General features: G+C 33.6%; 2 protein-coding genes across 8 annotated transcripts in view; one reads left to right on the top strand and one right to left on the bottom strand.

Moving 5' to 3' along the window:
• AIMP1 (aminoacyl tRNA synthetase complex interacting multifunctional protein 1) overlaps positions 1–15,771 on the bottom strand; it is a 33,903-nt gene extending 18,132 nt beyond the window's left edge. Inside the window, exons 1-6 of one of the 6 annotated variants that reach the window (XM_080797057.1) lie at positions 15,681–15,741; positions 10,142–10,207; positions 9,598–9,675; positions 6,032–6,165; positions 3,395–3,508; positions 791–955 (exon numbers count right to left, since the gene is read on the bottom strand). In XM_080797057.1, the coding sequence (XP_080653183.1) occupies positions 791–955; positions 3,395–3,508; positions 6,032–6,140 (388 nt within the window). In that variant the 5' untranslated portion in view covers positions 6,141–6,165; positions 9,598–9,675; positions 10,142–10,207; positions 15,681–15,741. Of the gene's footprint in view, positions 1–790; positions 956–3,394; positions 3,509–6,031; positions 6,166–8,179; positions 8,333–9,597; positions 9,676–10,141; positions 10,208–15,653 lie in introns of all 6 variants that reach the window. The other 5 variants (XM_080797059.1, XM_080797056.1, XM_080797058.1 and 2 more) reach the window with 5 other exon arrangements.
• A 242-nt stretch (positions 15,772–16,013) lies between these two features.
• The window catches only part of TBCK (TBC1 domain containing kinase), a 205,621-nt gene continuing 198,933 nt past the window's right edge, over positions 16,014–22,701 (top strand). Inside the window, exon 1 of one of the 2 annotated variants that reach the window (XM_080796178.1) lies at positions 16,014–16,313. The gene's annotated coding sequence lies outside the window, so the exon portion shown is untranslated. The remainder of the gene's footprint in view (positions 16,314–22,701) is intronic. The other variant, XM_080796177.1, reaches the window with a different exon arrangement.

Below are 22,701 nucleotides of genomic sequence, written 5' to 3'. Positions count from 1 at the left end.
TGTAATGAATTATAAAAGCACATTTTTGAGACATACCTAGAAACATGAAGTCTATAAAGGAATTAAGGTCATTAGGTAAAAAAGGAGTCAGATTTATGATTAGAATAGCTTTAGCAGCAAGGTAAAGATAAATTAGAAAAGATGAGGCTTTAATATTAATTCAAATGACAGATCATGAGAACTTGAACAAAGGTAGCACCTGACAAAATGGAGCCACAGAGCTGGGATCTAGATAAGTTTTGGTGGTCAGTTAGGTATGCAAATTGAGGGAGGACAACAGGGTAAGGTTAACTATAAGATTTCTGGTTTGGCTGTCTAAGCAGATGGTGATATACTTTCTACTCCAGATTTTATGAGTTCCTAAGATCTTTACGCCCCCATGCCTTGTTCAGACATTCTCCTTTGAATAGAATATCCCTTCCATATCATCACAACTAGTCCCAAGCTAACTTTCTATCTGTGACTTCTTTGAAACTGAATATACACTAAAGTTTAGTTATACTGAACTACATATGGGTCCTTACGCTTAATCTCTACTTTCTATGTTCTTAGTTGTGTTAAAAACATATTCTACCTCAAATACCACATTCTTACCCTATCAATCTTGTCAATCTTCACACATCCTTTAGGACCAATTTCTATGTTCCAATATCCTACTGTTTATTCTTGTTCATAAAGGTTTCAACTTTCTTTTTGACACCACTATTATTACCAAAAATGTTGACATCTGTTAAACCAGTCAAAAACCAAATAACCTTAAAGGTTAAAAATACTTAGAAAAAAAAAATACCTTTCACTTCAATTTTCTCTTTCATCTTCTTTTCTTCTGCTCCTCTTCCTATCTGTTCTTTGGTACCAGAAGTCATAGCTGTTATTGGTCTAGACTGTATCACATTTTCAGAAACAGTGGAATTAGCTTGCAGCAGAGTACCAGATGGAAATGGTACTTGTTTCACTGATACAAAAAGTAAAAGTCACTATGAGTTCTTTTTAAAAGAAAAAATCACTGTATATAATTATCAGGTCTTTACTCTCTGAGATTATAAAAAGGCTGCCAAGAAATTAAGTACATTTAACCACGATAAAAGTTAAATAAATAAATGATTCTCATTTAATAACAACTGAGAAAATTATGGATAACAACAATAACTAATATTTATTATAGACTATGTCCCACTTTTCAAAATGCTTTATATGAATTAACTCTTATAATTCTCATAAATACCCTTAAAGCTATAAGTTTTATTCACATCTCCATTTACAGATGATCAATATGAGCCACACAGAACTTAAAAAACTGGCCCAGCACGCACATAGTGAGTAGGAAAATAAGAATTTTTACTCAGGCAGTCTGTCTCCAGAGACTATCCTCTCACGGTTTGGCAAGATGGCATGTTTTCACTCAGGTTTTTTTTTATATTGAACAATCAACTGGGAAGTGTTTTAATAATAGTCATTTCAATATCAGAATTAAGGGAGAGACGTGTCCATAATTTTATTTCAAAAAACAACTTTTTAAGGGAGAAAATTCCTTCAGCAATGTTAAAAACTCTCATTGCCTAGTGAATATGGAAAAATAAAATCTCATGAGGGATTCTGATGTGGCTTAAATTCTGGCCAATATTCAGACCACTTTTCTGAGGTATTTTTAAGTTCTCTGGAGGCTCTTGCTTCTTTCAGTAATGTGACACTCTATCTACCCTTATTTAATGTTTCACCATTTGACAGAATGCAATACATTAATTCAAAGTATTGAACTGCTTTAGCATTTCATTAATAAGATCAGAATTTACAATGTTCCAAGGCAATCTTTTAGAACTGGTAAAATGGAAAGCAGTTTTACACTGTTAATATTTTAACTGCTTATTTAATTCTGTACCTGTATTATAAATCTCCTTGCCTTAGAAAAGATCAGATTTTCCATTGACAAGCAAAGTTCTCTTCAGTCGACAGCTATAAGCACACATTATATTGATTTTTCCTTATTTTTGTTTAGCTCACTAAGGGTAGAGCTCCTACTATAGCATTCAAAATAATTTACTCACTGACAGGATAATTCTAAAGAAAGTAGTAAGAGAGACTTTCCCTATACTTGGGCTTCCTTAACTCAACTAGGAAGGATTTTGTATTATACAACCAAATGCCTTTCTGTATGATACTTTGAAATTGTAATAGAGCTATTATTACCACTGTTTTAAAATGATATAAATTTATCCACCTTTAAATAATTCAATAAAATTTTAAATTTTATTTGCAACATTAATAATTGAAATGATAATTACCTGCTGAGTTGATTAACTTAAATATTATTTCAGGCAAATTACTTTTTATCTATAAGCTTCAATTTCCTCATGTATAAAACAAGGACATTTGTACACATAAAATTTTAAGGATAAATACATAATGTACTGAAGCACTTGGCACACAGTGCCTAGCATATAGTAAAATGTAATAAATGTCGGCTATATATTATTACAGTTTATTTTCAGTAACTATTTAATAGGGAACAGTGATGATCAAGTTGAAGTATGTAGCACAGAGATTAAAAAGCATAGTTGTTTTTTTTTTTTAATTCAAGTATAGTGAACATATAGCTGTATTAGTTTCAGGCATACAATAGGATTTCCCTGATAAGGTAAGAATATACAATAGAAAAAAGACAGTCTTCAACAAATAGTGTTGGGAAAAGTGGACAGCTACATGCAAAGGAATGAAACTGGACCATTTCCTTATACAATACATAAAAGTAAACTTAAAATGGATTAAAGGCCTAAATGTGAGACCTGAAATCATAAAATTCCTAGAAGAAAATACAGGCAGTAATTTGACATCAGCTGCAGCAACATTTTTCTAAGTGTATCTCCTGAGGCAAGGGAAACAAAAACAAAACTAAACTACTAGGACTACACCAGAATAAAAAGCTTTTGCACAGCAAAGGAAACCATGGACAAAATAAAAAGGCAACCAACTGAATGAGAGAAGGTATTTCCAAACGATATATCTGTTAAGTGCTTAATATCCAAAATATATACAGAACTTTTACAAATTCAACACCAAAAATCATCATCATCATCATCATCATCATCCTATGAAATTGGTCACAGGACCCGAACATTTTTCCAAAGACATAGAGATAGCCAACAAACACAGGGAAACAAGCTCAACATCACTAAAAGCACAGGCGTTTGCACCCCAGATCTACACTTTTTGCATGAGCTCAGGAAAGATCATTTGCCTTTTCTAAGTCTCCATTTTCTCTTCTGTAAAGAATGATTGCATGAGAAGGGCTACTGTGAGGATAAAATGAGAAATCAAGCATAATACCTAATTTAACAATTAATGATATAATAATTACTATAAATCAAAACAACCTATCATTTCTACATTTAATTACCTCCATTTTGAATTTCTGCCTGAATTAGCTCTTGTTTCAATTCTTCAATTTCTTTCTTTAATTTAGCATTTTCAACTCGAAGTTTCTTCTCTTCTCTCAAAGTTGCCTGCAAAACTAGGATTAAGAAAATCCAGGTAAGATATAGACATGTTTTCTAAAAGGCCTCTTACGAATACTACCTGATTTAAGAGCACAGCAGTATAAACATAACTAGGATAATACCAATAACAAATGTTTGCCAACTTCTTTATTAGTTTAATATTTATGAGAATAACATGATAATTAAAATAGAGAAAAAGCAAGGAAATCTGTGAAATAATAATGGAACAGAAAAGTTTTGCTTATGAATCATTTCCTAGCTTCCATAAAGATGCTAATCACAACTTAAGAACTGGACTCAAAGTATCAACAATAGATAAACTATTAAAGTGAGGCAAGTATTAGACACATTATTATTTTTTTAAAGCCGGAGATATAATGATAGCCAACCATAAAAAAAACTATTCTCATTTCTTTCTTTTTAATCATTACCTTGTAAAAATACCTGAATAATATTTCACTCTTAATGTCTCAAACATTGAGCTAGCTAAACATTCAATGAGTGAAATAGCTTCAAAAATTCCCCTCAAGATATAGTATGCGTGTTAAAGGTGAGAAATAATGTATACAAAAGAACAAAAGAAAAGCAATGACTCTCAGTGGGGTTGGTACTGCTCTCTAGGTAGGATTTTTAAAATCTGTGGGAGTATTTTTGGTTTTCAAAAATAATAGGAGTCATTCTGGGCATTTACTGGGCAGGAGTCAGGAATGCCAGATGTCCTAAAACATGTTAGATATACCTATAAAATGAAGCGCTGTCTCACATTCTGCAGAATTTTCCTGTAACCCACTGCGTATTTGTTTAAGAGAAAACCTGTTCATTATTTGAGCCCTATTTTTTATATACAAACATAAAATATTCTTAAACATTTTCATTACACCCTGAATTTTCTATAAATCAAGTATCTTATAAATCAAGAGTAGATTGCACTTTGTTTTGTTCACAGCTTTCCCTAAAGAATTATTCATCATTGTGAGTAAATAAAAAACACAACTGCACAACTGAAAGCTGTTTCTGGTATCAGAGTTGCCTACATAAAGGCAGAGTAAATACACACACATACCAATTAGCATTGTATCTATTGCATTCTTGGTGATTCCATGAATGGGAACCATACAGCATAGGACTCTCTCATATGTCTGGTAGGACAGTCCTGTCTAAGTATTTATTCACTAAAATACACATTTTTATTATTACTACAATTTATATTACATTCTTTAAAATTTTCCTCTCTTCCATACAAGGTTATTATATGCTTTGATATTATGTGTATAGGTAGGTTATTGTACCTAAGAAATATTTTCTTTACAGGGTATTAAGAGATTTTTTTTTTTTTTAATATTTTATTTATTTATTTGACAGACAGAGATCACAAGCAGGCAGAGAGGCAGGCAGAGAGAGAGGAGGAAGCAGGCTCCCTGCTGAGCAGAGAGCCCGATGTGGGGCTCGATCCCAGGACCCTGAGATCATGACCTGAGCCGAAGGCAGAGGCTTTAACCCACTGAGCCACCCAGGTGCCCCGGGTATTAAGAGATTTTTACAAAACGTTTATTGTAATGTAGGAACAATGGGACTGAGAACCACCCATGACAGGATACCAAAAAATAATGATAAAGGTGAAAAATAAATATGTAATAAGTGTAGAAGTGTTCCTTTTTTTCTTCTTTTTGATCAGAAAAATTGAAATGTTAGTCAAGCTAGTAGTCACCTGTAGGAGAAAAAATTCACACAGAAACACTGATCATCTCTAATCTTTCTTTAACTTACTAATGGAAAAAACTATTAAAAATTTTAAGAAAAATAACAAGAAATCCTTTAAGAATTTTAAGAAAAATATTTATAAAACATTATAAAAAAGAAAGAATTAAAATATTTTAAAATTAAGAATAAAGAATTAATGAAGAAAAAATATTTTGAAGAGTAACTATGATTCTGTAACCATTCAGTCTTACGCAGAAAAGAAAAGCATTTATTTCTATTAGTTATTCTAAAAGACTTGGGAATTTTCATTATGCCATTAATACTGGTTATTGAGAAATAAAAAATATATTTAAACAAATAAAAATTAATCTAAATCCTAAATGCAGAAATTTAGATTTGATATTTTTGTATATATCAAAGCAATTTCTAGGTAAAACTTAGACATACTGAGAAAAATGTAAAAATTATGTCAGAAAATGCTTTAGTAGATGGTAATATAAGTATATATTCTTATAGAGGACATAAATTTGAGTTCATATTTGATTTTACTCAATTTTCTTCATTTTAATCTTTAATTCTATAAGAACTTATTTTAAACATTAATTTTCCTTTAACACTCTTAAAATAATATTGTTTTCTCTATATTACATTCACGAGACACCAATTCTAATTTATCTCAATTCCAGAATATTTCACTCAAAATTAAAATATTAAAGGAATCTAAAAGTTATCATCAAGATGTTGAAGTATATATATGGGGTAAACACAGTTTTTGTGCTCTTGTCCAAATAGGAATTCACTTTAGGTATCTCCTCCAAAAATGCAAAATCTCTTACTTGCTTTCTCCTTAAGAAGAGCAACTTGCTGCTTTAAATATTCAATAATTTGATCTGCTTCTGCACCCTTCTGTTCCAGTCTCTTCAGAACAGCACTATTAGTTGCCATTTTTGCCAAGAAACAGCAGAAAATCCTAAGTGAAAAAATAAAAATGGTAAATTATACCACAGAAGGAATAAATTTATTGTACACAACACTATGAGCAAGCAGTTTAAAGGAAAAACATTTTCTACTCTAAGAGATCAATATACCAAGAAAATAGCTTTCCCGATATATAGCAACAAACCAAATGGCAGAAATGTTAAACACTAATTCCTCAATATGTTTGAAAGAGGCAATCAATTTTTTTTTCCTTACATGCAAAAAAGATGCGATTTAACCACATTTTAGGTTGGAAAGTTTTAAAGAAGCTTTAAAACATGGCAGAGTATTATGACGCAAAGCAGGAATACTAAGAGAAAAGAGTAACAATAACCTTAAGTAAGCTATAACTGAGTGCCACCCCTGTGTTCCAAAATTAAGAATTACTGAATTCCCTCTTTTAGTGCTATTTTTTGTACACTGGGTATTTCTACTGTTTATTTAATTATGTACAATTTTAAGGAGAAGCATGTGAATTAAGAAAGACAAAATTAAAAGATTAACAATTAGGAATATATAAATATTAACGACATGCCTACTCAGAAATAACATCAGCATATATACTGCGATTCTTAAAAAAGAAAATTATTATAATTTTAATTTTATAATAATTCATAGAAATTAGGAAACATCCTGTCAGTATGCAGAAAAATGCATATAAGCAACATTCTGAGATTAACTCATAATGTTGACGTTTAAACTGCTGAATATTAAGACAAATAGTCAAAACTGACAAAAGACAAGATTAATCATTAATACTATGACAAACTGTTTTTTTTAACCTGATGAATTTCAATTTATAATATAAAGGATAACAATGACATAAGCATTGCTGAAGCAATTCTGATTTTAAACAAGTGATACACATTAAAATGGTGAAATTTTTTGATAAAGGAAAAAACTAAATGAACAAATAATACAAGATTGTTTGAAAATTTCATATTATACAATATCCATCCTACATAAAGAACATTCTGGGGACGCCTGTGTGGCTCAGCGGGTTAAGCATCTGCCTTCAGCTCAGGTCATGATCCCAGAGTCCTGGGATAGAGTCCTACATCCGGCCTGATACTCAGCAGGGAGTCTGGTTCTCCCTCTTCCTCTCCTCCTGCTCATGCTCTCTCTCTCTCTCTCTGACAAATAAATAAAATCTTAAAAAAAAAAAAAAAGAACATTCTGAAATGTTTACTTTTTTATAAAAAGAGAACCAATTTTCAAAAAACTTTATGCTGAAGTTGACAATTTATAATACAGAACAACCAAAAAAATAAAAACCTGATAAAAATAAAGTGAGTAAGTGAAGAAAATATAGATGAGGTTAATCTGAAAAAGTAACAGGGAACTGTTCATTTTCTATACAGACTATTATTTAACAGTTAAAAAAATAAAGAGCAAAAAATAAAGAGGTACAAAAATTGAAAATAAAGATATTAACTTCAAATTCAGACAATTTTTGCCAACATGAACACAAAATATCTGTTGCTATTCCTCAAAAGTTTTAGAATTTTAGAGAAAAGTACAAATGAACATATGAAAAAGTTAAAGTTAAAAAAAAAAAAGTTATGTTCTCCTGGACTTTTAACCTCCTCCTTACAGCATTGTTTTAGTTTAATGTCTTTCTATTTTAGTCTAACATAATCAAATATATTCAATAGATGAAAATAGCTATCCCAAGAAAAGTAATGAGTATTTGATTTAGCATAATTTGTTAGCTTTTACTTTTGTAGCAAAGAAAAATTTGATGAGCTAATACTAAAATAAATGTGACCTTAGTGATACACTTTAGAAAAATCCCTATTCAACTAATAACTGATAAGAAACAAATAGATTTAAGTGTAAAATAGCTGTCATGAATTTGCCAACAGGTACAAAAGTTATCTCACAAATATAAGTAAAACATGGAATTCGTGTGCTGACACACAAAAACAGTTTCAAAACTAAGTCTAACAATAATCTGCAAAACAGAGATCATAATTCCTGGGCTAAGAGAAAAAAAAGAGGGGCACCTGGGTAGCTCAGTCTTGATCCCAGGGCGCTGGGATCAAACCAGGCATCCAGCTCCTTGCTCAGTGGGAAGCCTGCTTCTCTCTCTCCCATCCCCCCTGCTTGTGTTCCCTCTCTTGCTCACTCTCTTTCTCTCTCTGTCAAATAAATAAAATCTTTAAAAAAAAAAAAAAAGAGAGAGGAAAAAAGATGTACTTTTACTGAGCTAATAAATCTATTAACTATTTGCAAAATACAGTTAAAAAAGTGAGTTAAATAAAATATGACTTTTGTAATACATACTGAAGCACAGGCATAAGTTTAATAAGAGTGTTTCAAAACATAAACACAAATGAGCTGAATACATCAAACACATACACAGAGCCACTAAGAGGAAACAACAGAATAAAAGGAAATGATAATACTTTGAATGATACTGATAAAAAATACATACCTCTATATTTTATATACTTGCTTATAACTCTATAAATACTTGCCTAGATTAAGGTCTAGTTTTAAATTGTAAAATAAAACTAGGACTGAGAATTGCATATAACTTGAAATGTTCAGTAAAAATGGATTCATTTTTAACCAAATAACTGTATAAAATAAAACATGAAAAATAAAGTGGAAGCGTCAGTAACGAAGGGAAATGTTACTGAAAAACAAATTTAGGCCATGAAGTCTTTTTTTTAAGATGTTATTTACTTATTTTAGAGAAAGAAAGAAAGTACACAAGCTGGGGCGGAGGAGCAGAGGGAAAAAGACAGACTCTGTGCTAAGTGCAGAGCTGGACATGTGGCTTAATGTCACAATCCTTAGATCATAACCAGAAACTAAATAAAGAGTCCAATGCATAACTGACTGAGACATCCAGGCACCTTGTAGGCCATGAAGTCTTAAGTTGTTGAGAACAGGGAGAGAGGACAGTGATGCTAACAAACCACTGATACACAAAATAATTATGGATGACAGAAGTCATCTCAAATTTTCTGATAGGTATTATTGGGTAATAGTAATATCTAGTGTTTACTTTGTCTTTAGTATCTCCCAGGTCCTTTTCTAAGCACTTCACAATATTAACTTATTTAATTATCAAAACACCATGAGGTACATATTATTACTCCTCCTTATTTAGAACATTAAGAATGTATTACAAGAGTAATGAGATAAAAGTAATTTAATAAAAAGAACATGGACTTGGAAATCACAATACCTTGAATCAAATCCTACCTTTGCCCCTTAACAACTTACCTAACCTCTCTGAGCCTCAGTTTCCTCATTTGTAAAACGGAGATAATTTTATGTATTTCATAGCATTGATATATTGCAAAATGAGAAACCATAAATAATACTCAAGATATCTGGCACATAGCTAAAAAATGTCAGGCACTGAGCACAATTTTGGGAACACAACAAAGGATATATGTACAATCCTCACCTTCAAAAAGCTCACAGTAGTGTAGGTTATCTATGGGCACGATATTTTGTAGATCCTTAGGTATGACTTTTATATTTTCTTAAAGGTTAAGAACATAACAAATAATAAAAATACAAATTATAGAGACTGATATTAAAATATATTTAGATAATTTGGCTAAGCCACACCTTAATTTCTTTGTGAATGGTATACCGTCTATAGGGGTGATAAATATTAATATATTTATATTAATTCTAAATTTTGTGTTTATAATAGTGTATAAAATATATTGAAGGACTCCTGTCCAAGGGAATACAATAAGACAACAGCCAACTAACTGAAACTCTGCACTTTTCCCTATGAATAGATATTGTCATCATAATTACAGAAACTCTAAAGGTAACAGACTTAAGATTATTTAAACAACTGGCATACAAAGAAGAACACTCCACAGCATACAGCAGCTTTCCCTCTCAATGCCTTGTGAAAGTCTTCCAAGGACCAATATTAACAGTTCCCAGCTCTAGCTCAGAAGGCAAAGCAATCCAGCATGAGCCATACGTACCATTTCGCCAAAGGCAAACAAGAATACCAAGAGAAAAACCGTTTTATGAAAATGATGTAAATTATTCTGGTTTAAGGAAAAGAAAAAAAGAATAAAAATTCACTGAATACTCTCTACTCAATTTTGTTGCAAACCTAAACCTGCTCTAAAAAATACAGTCTTAAAAAAAATCAGTCAACCACAAACCTGAAAATACTCTACATCCTAATCACTTATAACAAAGTCCTTATTTGGTTATGCAATAAATAACAATTTTCCAACATTTATAACATATGTAATGTAGTGATAGGTTACTTGTAACTACCTTAACTGCCACAATATCAGTAATACCACTATAAAGGAAGCCTCAATAAAAGAAGAGAGGAAATATCTTTTGATAGCACAGTCATTTTTGTGATAAAAATCAAGTTTTCTTGACAAAATAAAACTTAGGATGATTATAAAACACACTAGCTGTTAACCAGCGTCTACTTTTTCTCTACTCCTAGATAATTGGTTATCTTGGCAATATTACTCATGATGTCAAAATTAACATGCCTTTTGAGATATTCAGGATTGGCTTCTAGTCAGGTCTTTATGTTGACACAACTTTTCTCAATGTCAAGAGCTATTTATTGTTTTTGGAATTAGAAGCTCTGGAAATAGGTTTTCTAGTACTTGTTAACTGTCTTTAACTTTCAAAAATATAAGTAGTATGCATAAGTTTATGTGCATATTTTCTAGCAATATGCAGATACTGATCACTAGCACCAGCAGAAGAGCATTTTTTTTTTCTTTCTTAAAGTATTTACAGCCAAGGAATCTTGGTTGAATCACATACTTAATAGGCTGTGTGACTTTGGTAAAGTTACTTCTCTGTGCTTTATTTTCTTAATTACAAAATGAGGATAGTTTCACTTCCTACTTCTTCGGCACTTTCTTTTAGGGCTTTTTTCTTACTTGTCCCTTTAATGCTTGTATTTTTCAGGGTTTGGTCCAGATCTCTAGTCTCTTCTAGGGATTACAAACTATCACCACAGAGATCAGGGATGCCTTTGTGTTCCAGGGTTACCAATATTTGAAACAGTTGAAGGTGAATGCTTTAAGCAAGACTGCACAACTCCCTGTTGTTTGCCATTTATGCTACCTGCCAGGCCCCTATAAAAAAACTTAAGTTCATGACCCCAATTTTACTTATATTTCCTGATTCTGAGCCATGTGCTGGGGTTATAGTAAAGAGCAAAATTTAACATGTTCTTTGTACTCACTAAGCTTTCAGATAAATGAGGGAAACAGTAATTTGGGGAAAAAAAATTTAAATGAGGTTATGTCTAGGGCAACAGTGCTAGTGTAGTAACAATTTAAAGCTTAAAGTTCAGACAAATCTTAAACCATTCAACCTAGTGCTCATTTCATGATTGTGTGCCAACTGCTCCATAGTGATTTTCTATTTTATATTGAGTATCGATTAAATTTCATAACTTTTAAGCCCCCCTAGTCTCCTCAGAGCTTTCAATGTGTTAATAAACTTAGGGTTTCTCAGAGATGACAATGTTAATAACAACAGTAACAAAATTTGCAGAGTATTTATTATGGGCTGGCTAAATGCATTACACAGATTACCCATGGATACTATAATTACTTCCATTATACAGAGAAAAAAGCTTGAATTAATATTAATTTGCCTTAGGTCATGTGACTAATTAGTAAATAATAGGATTAAAACTTTCTGTCTGTCTTATTCTGGAGTTAGCTCTTTTAATGTCAAAGCTATAATTTCTGTAGAATACATAATCATGTAGAATTTCAAAATGTATTTAACCACAGAATCCTAACCAGGAACACCTATTAACATTTACTAGAACTAATATCCTCTAAAACAGTTTGGGAATACTGGCTTAATCTGTACTAAATCTTATTTAATGATTAGGAGATAAAATAGTCATAATATTTAATTGCATGCACAGTAATCATAAATGTAAAACACTTACACAGAGGAAAAAAATTACACAGCCAAATAATACTTAACTGCATGCACAGTAATTACAAATGTAAAACACATAGAGAAAAAAAGAAAAAACAGTACATAAGTATGTTAATTGTGTTTGGATAGTAGGAATTGCTGGATAGTTTATACTTCTTTTTCCTTTACTAAACTGAAAAATAATGACCTTATTTTTACAACAAAAAGCATTTGAAAAGTATTATTTGAACTATTCTGCCTCTTAACATTAATTTTGTCCACAATATTCATTATATTTCATTAGACCTAAAAAGTCATTGTAAGATGCCACTAATAAAAACTGAGGCTGATTTTATTAAATTTATTAAAAATGAATTTGGAAATCTTAATCATTAAAATATACAAAAGGCTATTCCTGAGATTTTTGTCATTTCCAAATGGCTTCCCTTTACCTCAGCAATTTCCCCAGCAGTCTTTCCCCACTCTGATTCTAAATTGCCAATAATTCCTTTTGTTTTTAAATTGTAATTCAATTAATTAACAGAGTGTATTATCAGTTTCACAGGCAGATCTAGTTCAGTGATTCATTAGTCTTATATCCAGTAATTCCTTTTAAATAACAAATTCCCTGTCCCAGGCTTTCAATGTTAGGAACCAAATATAAACAAATAAGCTATTACTTTGAAATGGAAGTTTTAAGTGCAGGTTTTCAATCTTCCATTATAATATAGGAATTCTACAAAAATTGGGAAGTGTCTTTTTCCACTTTCCAAAACACCTGATTTCACTGTCTCAGAACTTCAATTAGGTAAAAGTTTATATTCTTCTTAGATACCTTAAGTATTGTATTTCATCAAACCTAAGATGCCACCAATTGTAAAATAGCTCCAATCACAAGATGCTTTGTAATTTTATGTACCATTAAGAAAAAAAAACACATCCTGTATTGTTTGAAAATTCTCTTTTAAATTTAACCCTATTTTTATCTTATATAACTCTTTTGTTTCCCTATATTTCTGCATACACATTTTTTTCATTTTAATGGTAAATCATATAAAGGATACTTAAAATGGAACTTAAAGTCAACTACTATACTAACACTACACGTAACTGAACTGATGACAATATTAACAGTTATGACCAAGTATGCATACGCAGGGGCACTGACAACTATCTCACAAGTGCCACTTAGTTCTTAGTGATTTTAAGACAACAATTACAAAATGCATGACTATTTTAGAAACGTAAATATTAGAAAAGCATATATATCCAGATTAATAAACTATAGTAATTAATCACTTTCTTCTCTCCCCACCACCACCAATTCCTAATCTAACCTTCCAATCTTTGTTCCTCCATTTGCTTCATAATCTAACTGCCAAATCACCCATATGGGGAACATCTTTATTACCATGCTATATAATGTGATACTTTTTAAAACTAGCTTAAAACTCCTACTAGGATTTAAAACATCTGACAGAATTTTTAAAAAGGTAAATAATAAGATCAAATATTCTGAGAATAATGCATCCCAGAGATACTCAAATTCTATAGCAGTGGTAACTGTCAATACCTCCAGGGGTGTTTTTGCAACCTTTGCCCAAAAGATAGAAGACAGACCTAAAATATTCTTTTTGTGAATATTTCTTTTTTGTTTGTTTATTTACTTGGCATGTATTCAGGGAATTAATTCAAATTCTACCTCTGCCAATTATTACCTGTGTCAGTTTTTCTATTTAAAAATTTCTTATGTATAATTGACAGATTATCAGATTAGTTGTAGATGCACAAGACTCCATGTTTATATAAACTGCAAAATGATCACATTAGCCCATTCAATAACCTTCATCATACATAGTTACAAAGATATTTTTCTTGTGAGGAGAAACTTCAAGATCCACTTTCCCACCTATTTCCAAATACTGAAATACAGTATTTTTTAACTATAGTCACAAAGCTGTACATTACATCTCTTACTCATTTTACAACTGGAAATTTGTTTTTATTCTTGTTTTTCTGTACTCAACAGAATGCGTTCTTCCCCTTTACTCATAAATGCACAGAGAGTCCTGAGGGCTTTAGGGATGGCTAAGAGGGATTGCTATAGAGTGGATGGCTATGAGAAGACAGTCCATGTTATTTCAGGTACTATGACCATTAACATACAAAATCTTTCTGTCCAGTGAAATATGCATAAAATTTTTAAAAAGGGTATGTCTAGGTCTCTCAGATTTTCTTCAATAGGGTTTAACCATCCCTTTCCATCCACAGAAGCACTCAGTACTTTTTTCCATTTCTTATCCAAGAACACAGCTAATAACAACAGCCACTACTTTAATGGGCCAGGCACATTACATACAGGGTCATTTAAGCTTTATAACCTTGTGGGATAACATTTCCATTTTATAGAAAAATTCAGAGAAATTACATAACTGGTCTAAATCCAAATATTATAATCCAAATACTATAAAATTGAATATTAAATGGCAAAGCTGTGATTTTAATGTGTTTGTTACTCCAAAACTCACACTACACTTCATTTCTAAAGTGTTTCCCAATCCTAATTAAATTAACTCATCATCCACCTATACCCGTGCACATCTAAACTAAGAGCACTTAGAACCTGGCCAGCCATTTCTTACCATGCCTACTCAAGTCACCATCTGTCTCCTCTAGATTACTACAAAAGCCTCCAAACTGGTCTTTCTTCCACCCCACCCCTTCCAATCTATTCACCATGGCACCCAGTAAGATCCTTTTTAAAAGGAAACCAGCTTATGTCCGTCCACTGCTCAAAACTCTCCAATAACTTAGATGCCCTCAGTATCCTTCATGAATTGTTCCTTCTGTGATTTTGTCCCCAGCTTTAACCCTTTCGCTCAACCCACAAGCTTCCTTGATCTTCAGGCGAGTTTCTGCTTCATGGCCTTTGTAATGGCAGGTCTCTCTAGCTGACTACACTTCCCCCAAGACATATGTATGGTTAATTCTCTCAAGGATGTCAGCTCTTGCTTGAAAGTCGTCATTTCAGCAAGACTTTCTCTGACCACACTAAAATTTCAAACTACACCCTCCTCTGCGGTATTATTTTTCTGCTCAACGCCCATTACAACCCACAATATGTCATGTTTTTTTTTTTTTTAAGTGTGTTTAGTATGTGCCTTCACCAATAAAATGTGAACTACGGGAAGACAGGAGTTTCGGTTTTGTTCATTGCTCTTTACCCAATACCTGAAACAGTGCCGTGCCGAAAACATAGTGGCAGCTTACCTACTCGAGGGATTGATTCCTGCCTCACTCCCACCCCAGTCCTTTCACAACACCGGCGCGCGCGCAAACGCAACAGTAAACGTGTTTGTGAATATATCTTTTCCAGTAGCATCCTTTCCCTCAGCCCTGCATCTCATTTCTCAAGCATGGTTCCTTCAAAGGGTCCCGAGCTGTTCTCTACTTCCACATGCCAAGATCGGTGTTGGTATGAGCGTATCTCCCACTAGTATCGGAATGCCAGGTCCTATCTCGCCACGTCAAGTAAGGGAAGGGGAACTACTTCGATATCAACTCGCCTACCCGGGACCCTCCGCGGGCGTCACTCACATGAACCGGCGTACAGAGCAACCGGGCGACCCTCACCAGGGAAGCCTCAGCATGGAGCCGTAAGGAACAGCCTCCCGCACACGACGGCACTGAGAAAGGACCCAACGAGGTGTCCCCACCAAACGCCTGAGCGTACCACCGATTTAACTCTAAATTCTGTCTTCCCTTCCTGTGCGCAGCCACACCACGCTCTCCGTCTTCTGTTTCCTTAGCCAATAATGCAATCCCCCCCTTTCTTCCTTGGTGGCTACATTTTGTCATCAGTTTGGGCAAGGGGCAAAACGCTGGACGTCTGGGTCTTTCCTCAACCTTGTGTCGTGGAAGTTGTGAGGTCAGAAGAAACCGCCGACTGAATTGAAGGTGGGGGCGGGGAAAGCTGGAAGCTGTCAGTGGAGAGAAACTCACGCTCCTGGCTAGATTCCGAGCTGGAAATTTCGACGGATCTAGCTAGCAGGCAAAGAGCAATCCTAGCGCTCCAGGAGCGGCTTCTTTTGTAGAAGCACCTGAAATGCAGGGTCTGGTACACTAAGCAGTAGCGGCAGCAGCAGCAGCCACTGCGGCAGGCTGGGGCCCTGTGTAGACGCTCCATCCCCTTGTGTTTGTGTCCGCCTGCGTCCCCAGACTCAGAGGCAGGTATTTGGGTTTGTCAGTTTTGTGTGTCGTAGTGGGTGGGGCTGGTGGGAGTAGAGGAAAGTCAGGTGCAGCGAGTGGCTCGGCTTATCCCACAGTAAGGGAAGCCAACCTGCGGAGCTGCTTGCTGCTGAAAACTGTGCCCATCCCTAACTAATGTTCGCCTTTCCCCTCTCCGCACGTTGACCTCAGTCCTTTGGGAACTGTAGGCAGCTACTTGAGAGTGACCACTGTATCACTGCTTCAAAAGAAGATTTAAAGAGGAGGCTAGAGAATGTGGACTCAGCTCTCCATTACTCAACATAGATACAAAGTCTTGATTTTGTTTCTGGTTTCAAAGGTGTAGTCAATTGTCGAGATGTAACATTCCCTGTGGAGTGGGAGAATGTGAACAATAGGACTTGTCAGTGGTTGTTTTCCAAGGTCTCTTGGTTCCTGGTTTTATTTGGGACGGAAAGACAACTTTTTTGAGGGAATGTATATAAAATAAGTGAACTAGTATTATTCCCCCATTGAAGAAATGTGTGAACTATTCATGATGAAATCAGCATCCCCCATCCCAACCCCTTTCTTATTTTGACTCCAAGTTCTTTGAGGGCAGGGATTGCATCTTATTCACTGTCCTTTGCCGGGCAGCTGGAAAAACACCTGACTTAAAATACGTTCAAGATACTTGTTGAATGAATGAATTTTCAAAGCCCTCTGCTTACATTGTTTTTACTCAAGTAATCTCTCGCCTCAGATGTCTTTTTTTTTTTTATTAGCTTTCTTCCACTCACCAAATGTGAGCAAGTCTATGTGTGTATTTGTATATATGAACCTTTTGGTGTGCACCCATCTAGGAGATAGTTGAAGTGGAACATTGATGAAATGTTTTATGCTAACCAGTATCTTATCTTTTTGAATAATTTGCATTTTCTTTATTTGGTTATATGATTTTCAGTTGTCTGATAGAGGCCATCTAATTGAAAGTTAAATAGTATAATATAGAAGGATTGCATAATAAAATAATAATAGTGTCTCCCTCTCTACCCTTAGTCCTCTTTGTCAGAAATGACCACTTTTAACCTTTCCTAACCTTAGGTTAAGTTAAAATGCTCATTCTTTTTTTTTTTTAATTGACTTCTTAAGGTAACTCACGCTATCCTCAACCTCTCTCCTCCAAAGTTTTGAATAGTTATTACAATTTTTAGTTTTCATATTGGTTAATGTTATAACTTTAAATACTATATATAAATTATTTAATCATGTCAATTTTCAAAAATATATTTGGGCTCCTTATTTGGTAAAATGAGGAAAGTAATGACTCTACCACCTTTATCACTGCAGAAACTACATCCACCACTCCCACCCTCCCTTATCTGGACCTTTACTTACACGTTGTCAATGTTAATAATATTTACATTATATTTCTTAACTACAATTTTTATTGCTTTTTTATGTGCTAAAAAACAATACAATGTTACAGTATTATGACTTTGTAAATATTCCTAAGTCCAGGGCCAAAAAGTATGCCATGATACATTTCCTTCCCAATGTCTTAATTTCATGACCCTATGCCACACTAAGGAGAAGACTTGTACTATTAACATCAAATTGATTTCTTCTTTCTTGCTCTATGATGACAAAAAGTTGCGCTGTAGTTAAGTGTGATTTATTTTTTTGGGTAGTGTACTTCCTGTTTAGTTTTAACCTTCCTCACTTTTACAAAGGATTTTCTGTTTTCTTTTGGGAGAAAGGTACATGTGCTTTTTTACCAAGTCCTCCCATCACGTGCTTTCTTCATCATGTCCTCTCATTCTTTGTTTGAGAAACTTCCATTCCATTTCTGTGCTTGAAGATGTTCCCCTTAAAGCTCAATCACTTTCTGTTTAATTTGAACAGATTACATTCTGGTAAATTACATTGCTTCTTTTTTTTTTTTAAAGATTTTATTTATTTATCTGACAGAGAGATCGAGAGAGCACTAGCAGGGGGGACAATGGGGAGAGAGGGAGAAGCAGACTCCCCGCCCGAGCAGGGAGCCAGATGCGGGGCTCGATCCCAGGACCATGGGATCATGACCTGAGCCGAAGGCAGATGCCTAACCATCTGAGCCACCCAGGTGCCCCTACATTGCTTCTTAACCACACATATTCTGTTACTTGTTTTTCGCCTCTCTTGGTAGAATATATCCTAAGATACTTATTAATAAAAGGTATGTGGATAATAATTTTATTTTTTAATGTTCCTATGGCTGTAGATTATTTTTTGCAATTATTAAGATTGATACTTTGGCACGGTATAGAAACAGAATTATGTCTCTTTAGGTCTCACAAGGTTTTGTTGTCTTCTGACTTTAACTATTGCTCATGAAATGATGAGAATGACAGTCTTATCTTAATTTGTTGCTGTCTGAACTATTTGTTTTCTCTCTGGAGTGATTAAAAAATTTTAGTTTTGCATGATGCTTTGAAAATTTATGATGATATGCCTTGTGAGTTTATTCTTCTTGCAATGAACTCATTGAAAGGAGCTAGGATAAATGTCTCAGTGTGGGTATTTTCATTTATCCTCATTAATATTATAAGCCTTTTTAATTTTAAGTACATATTTCCCTTCAACTGTGGGGAATTTTTGCCTATTCTCTCATAATTTATTCTCCCTTATTTTTCTCTGTTCTCTTTTTGAAACTCCTATAAGGTGGTTTTTGGATTTTTGGTTTGATTCACTATGTTTATTATCTTTCCTCTTATGTTTTTATCTATTTGCTTTTTGTTCCATATTCTGAGCAGTTGTCTCAGCTTTATTTTCCAACGCTTCTATATAACTTGGTAATCATTTAGTTCCCACTCATTTTTAATTTTTCCTTTCTCATAATATCTTAATTTTATTTCATTTTTTATTTTTTATTAGATAAAATGTACATATGTTAAAATGCATTGATTTTAAGTGAGTAGTTTGATGAGTTTTGATACAAGTAAACACCCATGTGACAACCACATCCCTATCAAGAGGTAGAACATTTTCATTATTCCCCCAAATTTACTATGTTTCACTGTCTGATCTCATCCTCTCTGCCCAACACACTATGTACTCATTTTTATCATTCTAGTTTAGAAGTATAGTTCTGAAAGTACATTTAAACATAGTCATATAATATGAACTCATCTAGGGTACTTTCAGCAACACAATGTATTTGAGATACGTATATTCTGGCATGTTTGTTCCTTTTCTGTTGTTGAGTAGAATTCTATTGGATGAATAAGCCACAACTTATTTATCCATTTACTTGTGTGACGTTTGCATTGCTTCCAATCCAGGGTTGTTGTAAATAGAACTACTATGAACATTCTCATATAAAAAGTTTTATAGACAAATATTTTCATTTTTCTTGAGTAAATATCTAGTAGGAGTGGGATTTCTGAGTCATAAGCTTAGGGTGTTTTTAACTTTAGAATGCTTTCCAGAAAGTTTTCCAAAGTTCTTGTGTCATTTTTACACTCCCCCCAGCAGCAGTGTATCACCTCCAGTTTCACATTTTCCTCAACACTTGGTATTTCCAGTCATTCTAATTTTAGCTGTTTTGGTAGATGTGATATCACATGTTTTTGTGGTTTTAATTTTGTATTCCCCTGATGATTAATGATTGAGAACTTTTTCATATGCTTCTTGTCTATTTGTATGTTCTCTTTTGTGAAAATATATGTTTAAGACTTTTGCCTATTTCTGTATTGACTTGTTTTCTTTTTATTACTGAGTTGTAGGCATTGTTTATATATTCTGGATACAAGTCTGTGATCATACACATACATATATATATATATACACACACATATATGTATTTGGTAAAAAATGTCATAAATAAATATAATGTGATATACATACATATATTTATAAGTAAAATAACATTTTCCTTATCTTCAGTTTGGATTTTCATTTGCTCAAGGGTGCCTTTTGATGTGCATATTTTTTTAATGTCAGTGAGGTTCACTTTATCCAGTTTGTCTTTTATGGTTAGTGCTTTTTTGTTGCTGTTGTTAATCCTGCCTAACAACCCTAAGGTTGCAAAGATATTCTTTTATGTTACAGTTAGGTCTATAAACCAACTCAGATTTTCATGGATGTAATGGTAGGAATTGAGTTTACTTTTTTTTTCCGTAAGTATATCTTGTTGTTCCAGTACCATGCTAAAGACTGTCCTATCCCTATTGATTTTCTTGGTCTTGAAAAGTGATTCATGTATTTTTAAATTTTTTCATCTTAAAATTAAAAAAAATATGAAATATGTGGTTTATAGCACACACATATATAGATACAGAATATATAAATTATGGAGCATAATAATATGAACACCCATTAGCCCACCTATTAAGAACTAATATATTACTCAAGATTTTTGAAGCTTGTTATGGGTTCTTCCTTAATCTCACTCCTGCTTTTCATACAGGGGTAACCCTATCCTCAGGTTTTACTACTACTACTATTATTATTATTATTCCTTCACTTTTTAAATATAATATTATCTCATATGAACATATACCTTAATTATTATTTAGCTTTTCTTGTTGAATATTATGAATATTGACATACATTTTATGTGCTGTCTTTTTCCTACTTGAGGTTATATTTCTAGATTCATCTATGCTATTAAATGTTGCTACAATTTGCTTATTTTCTTTCATGTATACTCTTCTATCAGATGAATGTGGTGAAATTTACTTAACCATTCACCTGTCTTTGGACATTTACGTTTCTAGTTTGGGAATAATAGGAGCTATATCATGCTGATCTTTCTCATATGTATCCCTTTCTGAATGTGTGACGGAGTTTCTGCAGGAATAGAATAGCAAAATAGTGTCAAACTGTTTTCCAAATGATTGTATTAGTTTACATGCTACTTCTTCATATCCTCCTAACATTATATATTATCAAATTTAATTTTTACTATCTGGCAGATATAAGTTCTCATGTAGTTTTAATGAACAGCTTTGTGGGTATTAATGAGATTGTTCATCGGTATCAGCAATTCCTTTTTTACTCTTCTGTGAAAATATTTTGCCATACATCCTGATATAATGTTGTCTCAAATCTTTTTAAATATATTTCAGTTGGTTTTGGTTTTTGTTGTTTTCTTTTCCATAAGTTATTTCAGTTGCCTCAAGGGCAGATTTTTTTGTTTATTTTATTCTTTGCCTGTTAAAATGTAGTCTTTCTTCAACTATCTCATGATTCCTGGATAGTTCACTATTTCAGAGTTGCATACAGAGGAGTATTGTCATAAAAAGCAAAAGAAAGAAGCTACAACCTATATTATAGTCAAGAGGTGCATTGGGCCCCCTCAGATTCAGATCAGAGAAGCAGAAATAATGGGGATCATAAGTCAAAAGAAGGTTTGAAATGAGAACGATAATTTAAAGGGATGAAGAAAAAAAGGGTTAACTCTGCCACTGGTCCTCCCCAATACCGGGTAGTTATTTACCCTCAAAGGAAAAAAAGTTAAATCTTTTCCTTAGAAATTAAACCAACTGTGTGAGAATTACAATAAAAAGCTGGTATGGGCAAAGGTAACAAAAGCAAACTATTATTAATTCTAGAATTTGTAGGACCCCAGATAAAATCCAACTATCTACCCTCTAAAGCAGAGTACAGCAGTCAATAAACTTAGCCATATACACAAAGCTCTCAGACAGACTTCCTTAACTTCCTTAACTCCTTGCCTAGGGACCATTTTTGTTGTGATTACCTTAATGTGATTCAGATTGCTCTGGAGCAAGTTCCTTAATCTCCAGGTTACTTTGGGTCATTATTTCCTTTGGAGGCCATGTCAATAGGACCACTCGAAATATAAATATATATGTGTGTGTGTGTGTGTGTGTGTGTGTATGGAACATCTATAAACCAGAGGCAGTAACTATCTGTGAAAGTTGTTGAGAGAATTAAAACAGGTTATACATAGGGACTCCTGGGTGACTCAGTTAAGCATCTGCCTTTGCCTCAGGTCATGATCCCTGGGGTCCTGGGATCAAGTTCCACATTGGGGAGCCTGCTTCTCCCTTTCCCTCTGCCCTTCTCCCCCCAAACCACCCATTCGTGCTCCCACTGTCTCTCAAATAAATAAATAAAATCTTTTTAAAAAATAAAACAGGTCACATGTAAAGTATCTAGCACAAAAACAAAAATTGATTAGTTAAGTAACATTATAGAGGTCTCTGGTATCAGTTTAATTTTTACTACTATTAAAATAGAGGTGGGGCGCCTGTGTGGCTCAGTGGGTTAAAGCCTCTGCCTTCGGCTCAGGTCATGATCCCAGGGTCCTGGGATCGAGCCCCACATCGGGCTTTCTGCTCAGCAGGGAGCCTGCTTCCTCCTCTCTCTCTCTGCCTGCCTCTCTGCCTACTTGTAATCTCTG

This window comes from Martes martes (genome assembly GCF_963455335.1).
Source record: "Martes martes genome assembly, chromosome: 2".
Lineage (NCBI taxonomy): Eukaryota > Metazoa > Chordata > Mammalia > Carnivora > Mustelidae > Martes > Martes martes.
The sequence above is the reverse complement of the archived record's forward strand: the minus strand, read 5'-3'. Positions and strand labels throughout refer to the sequence as shown.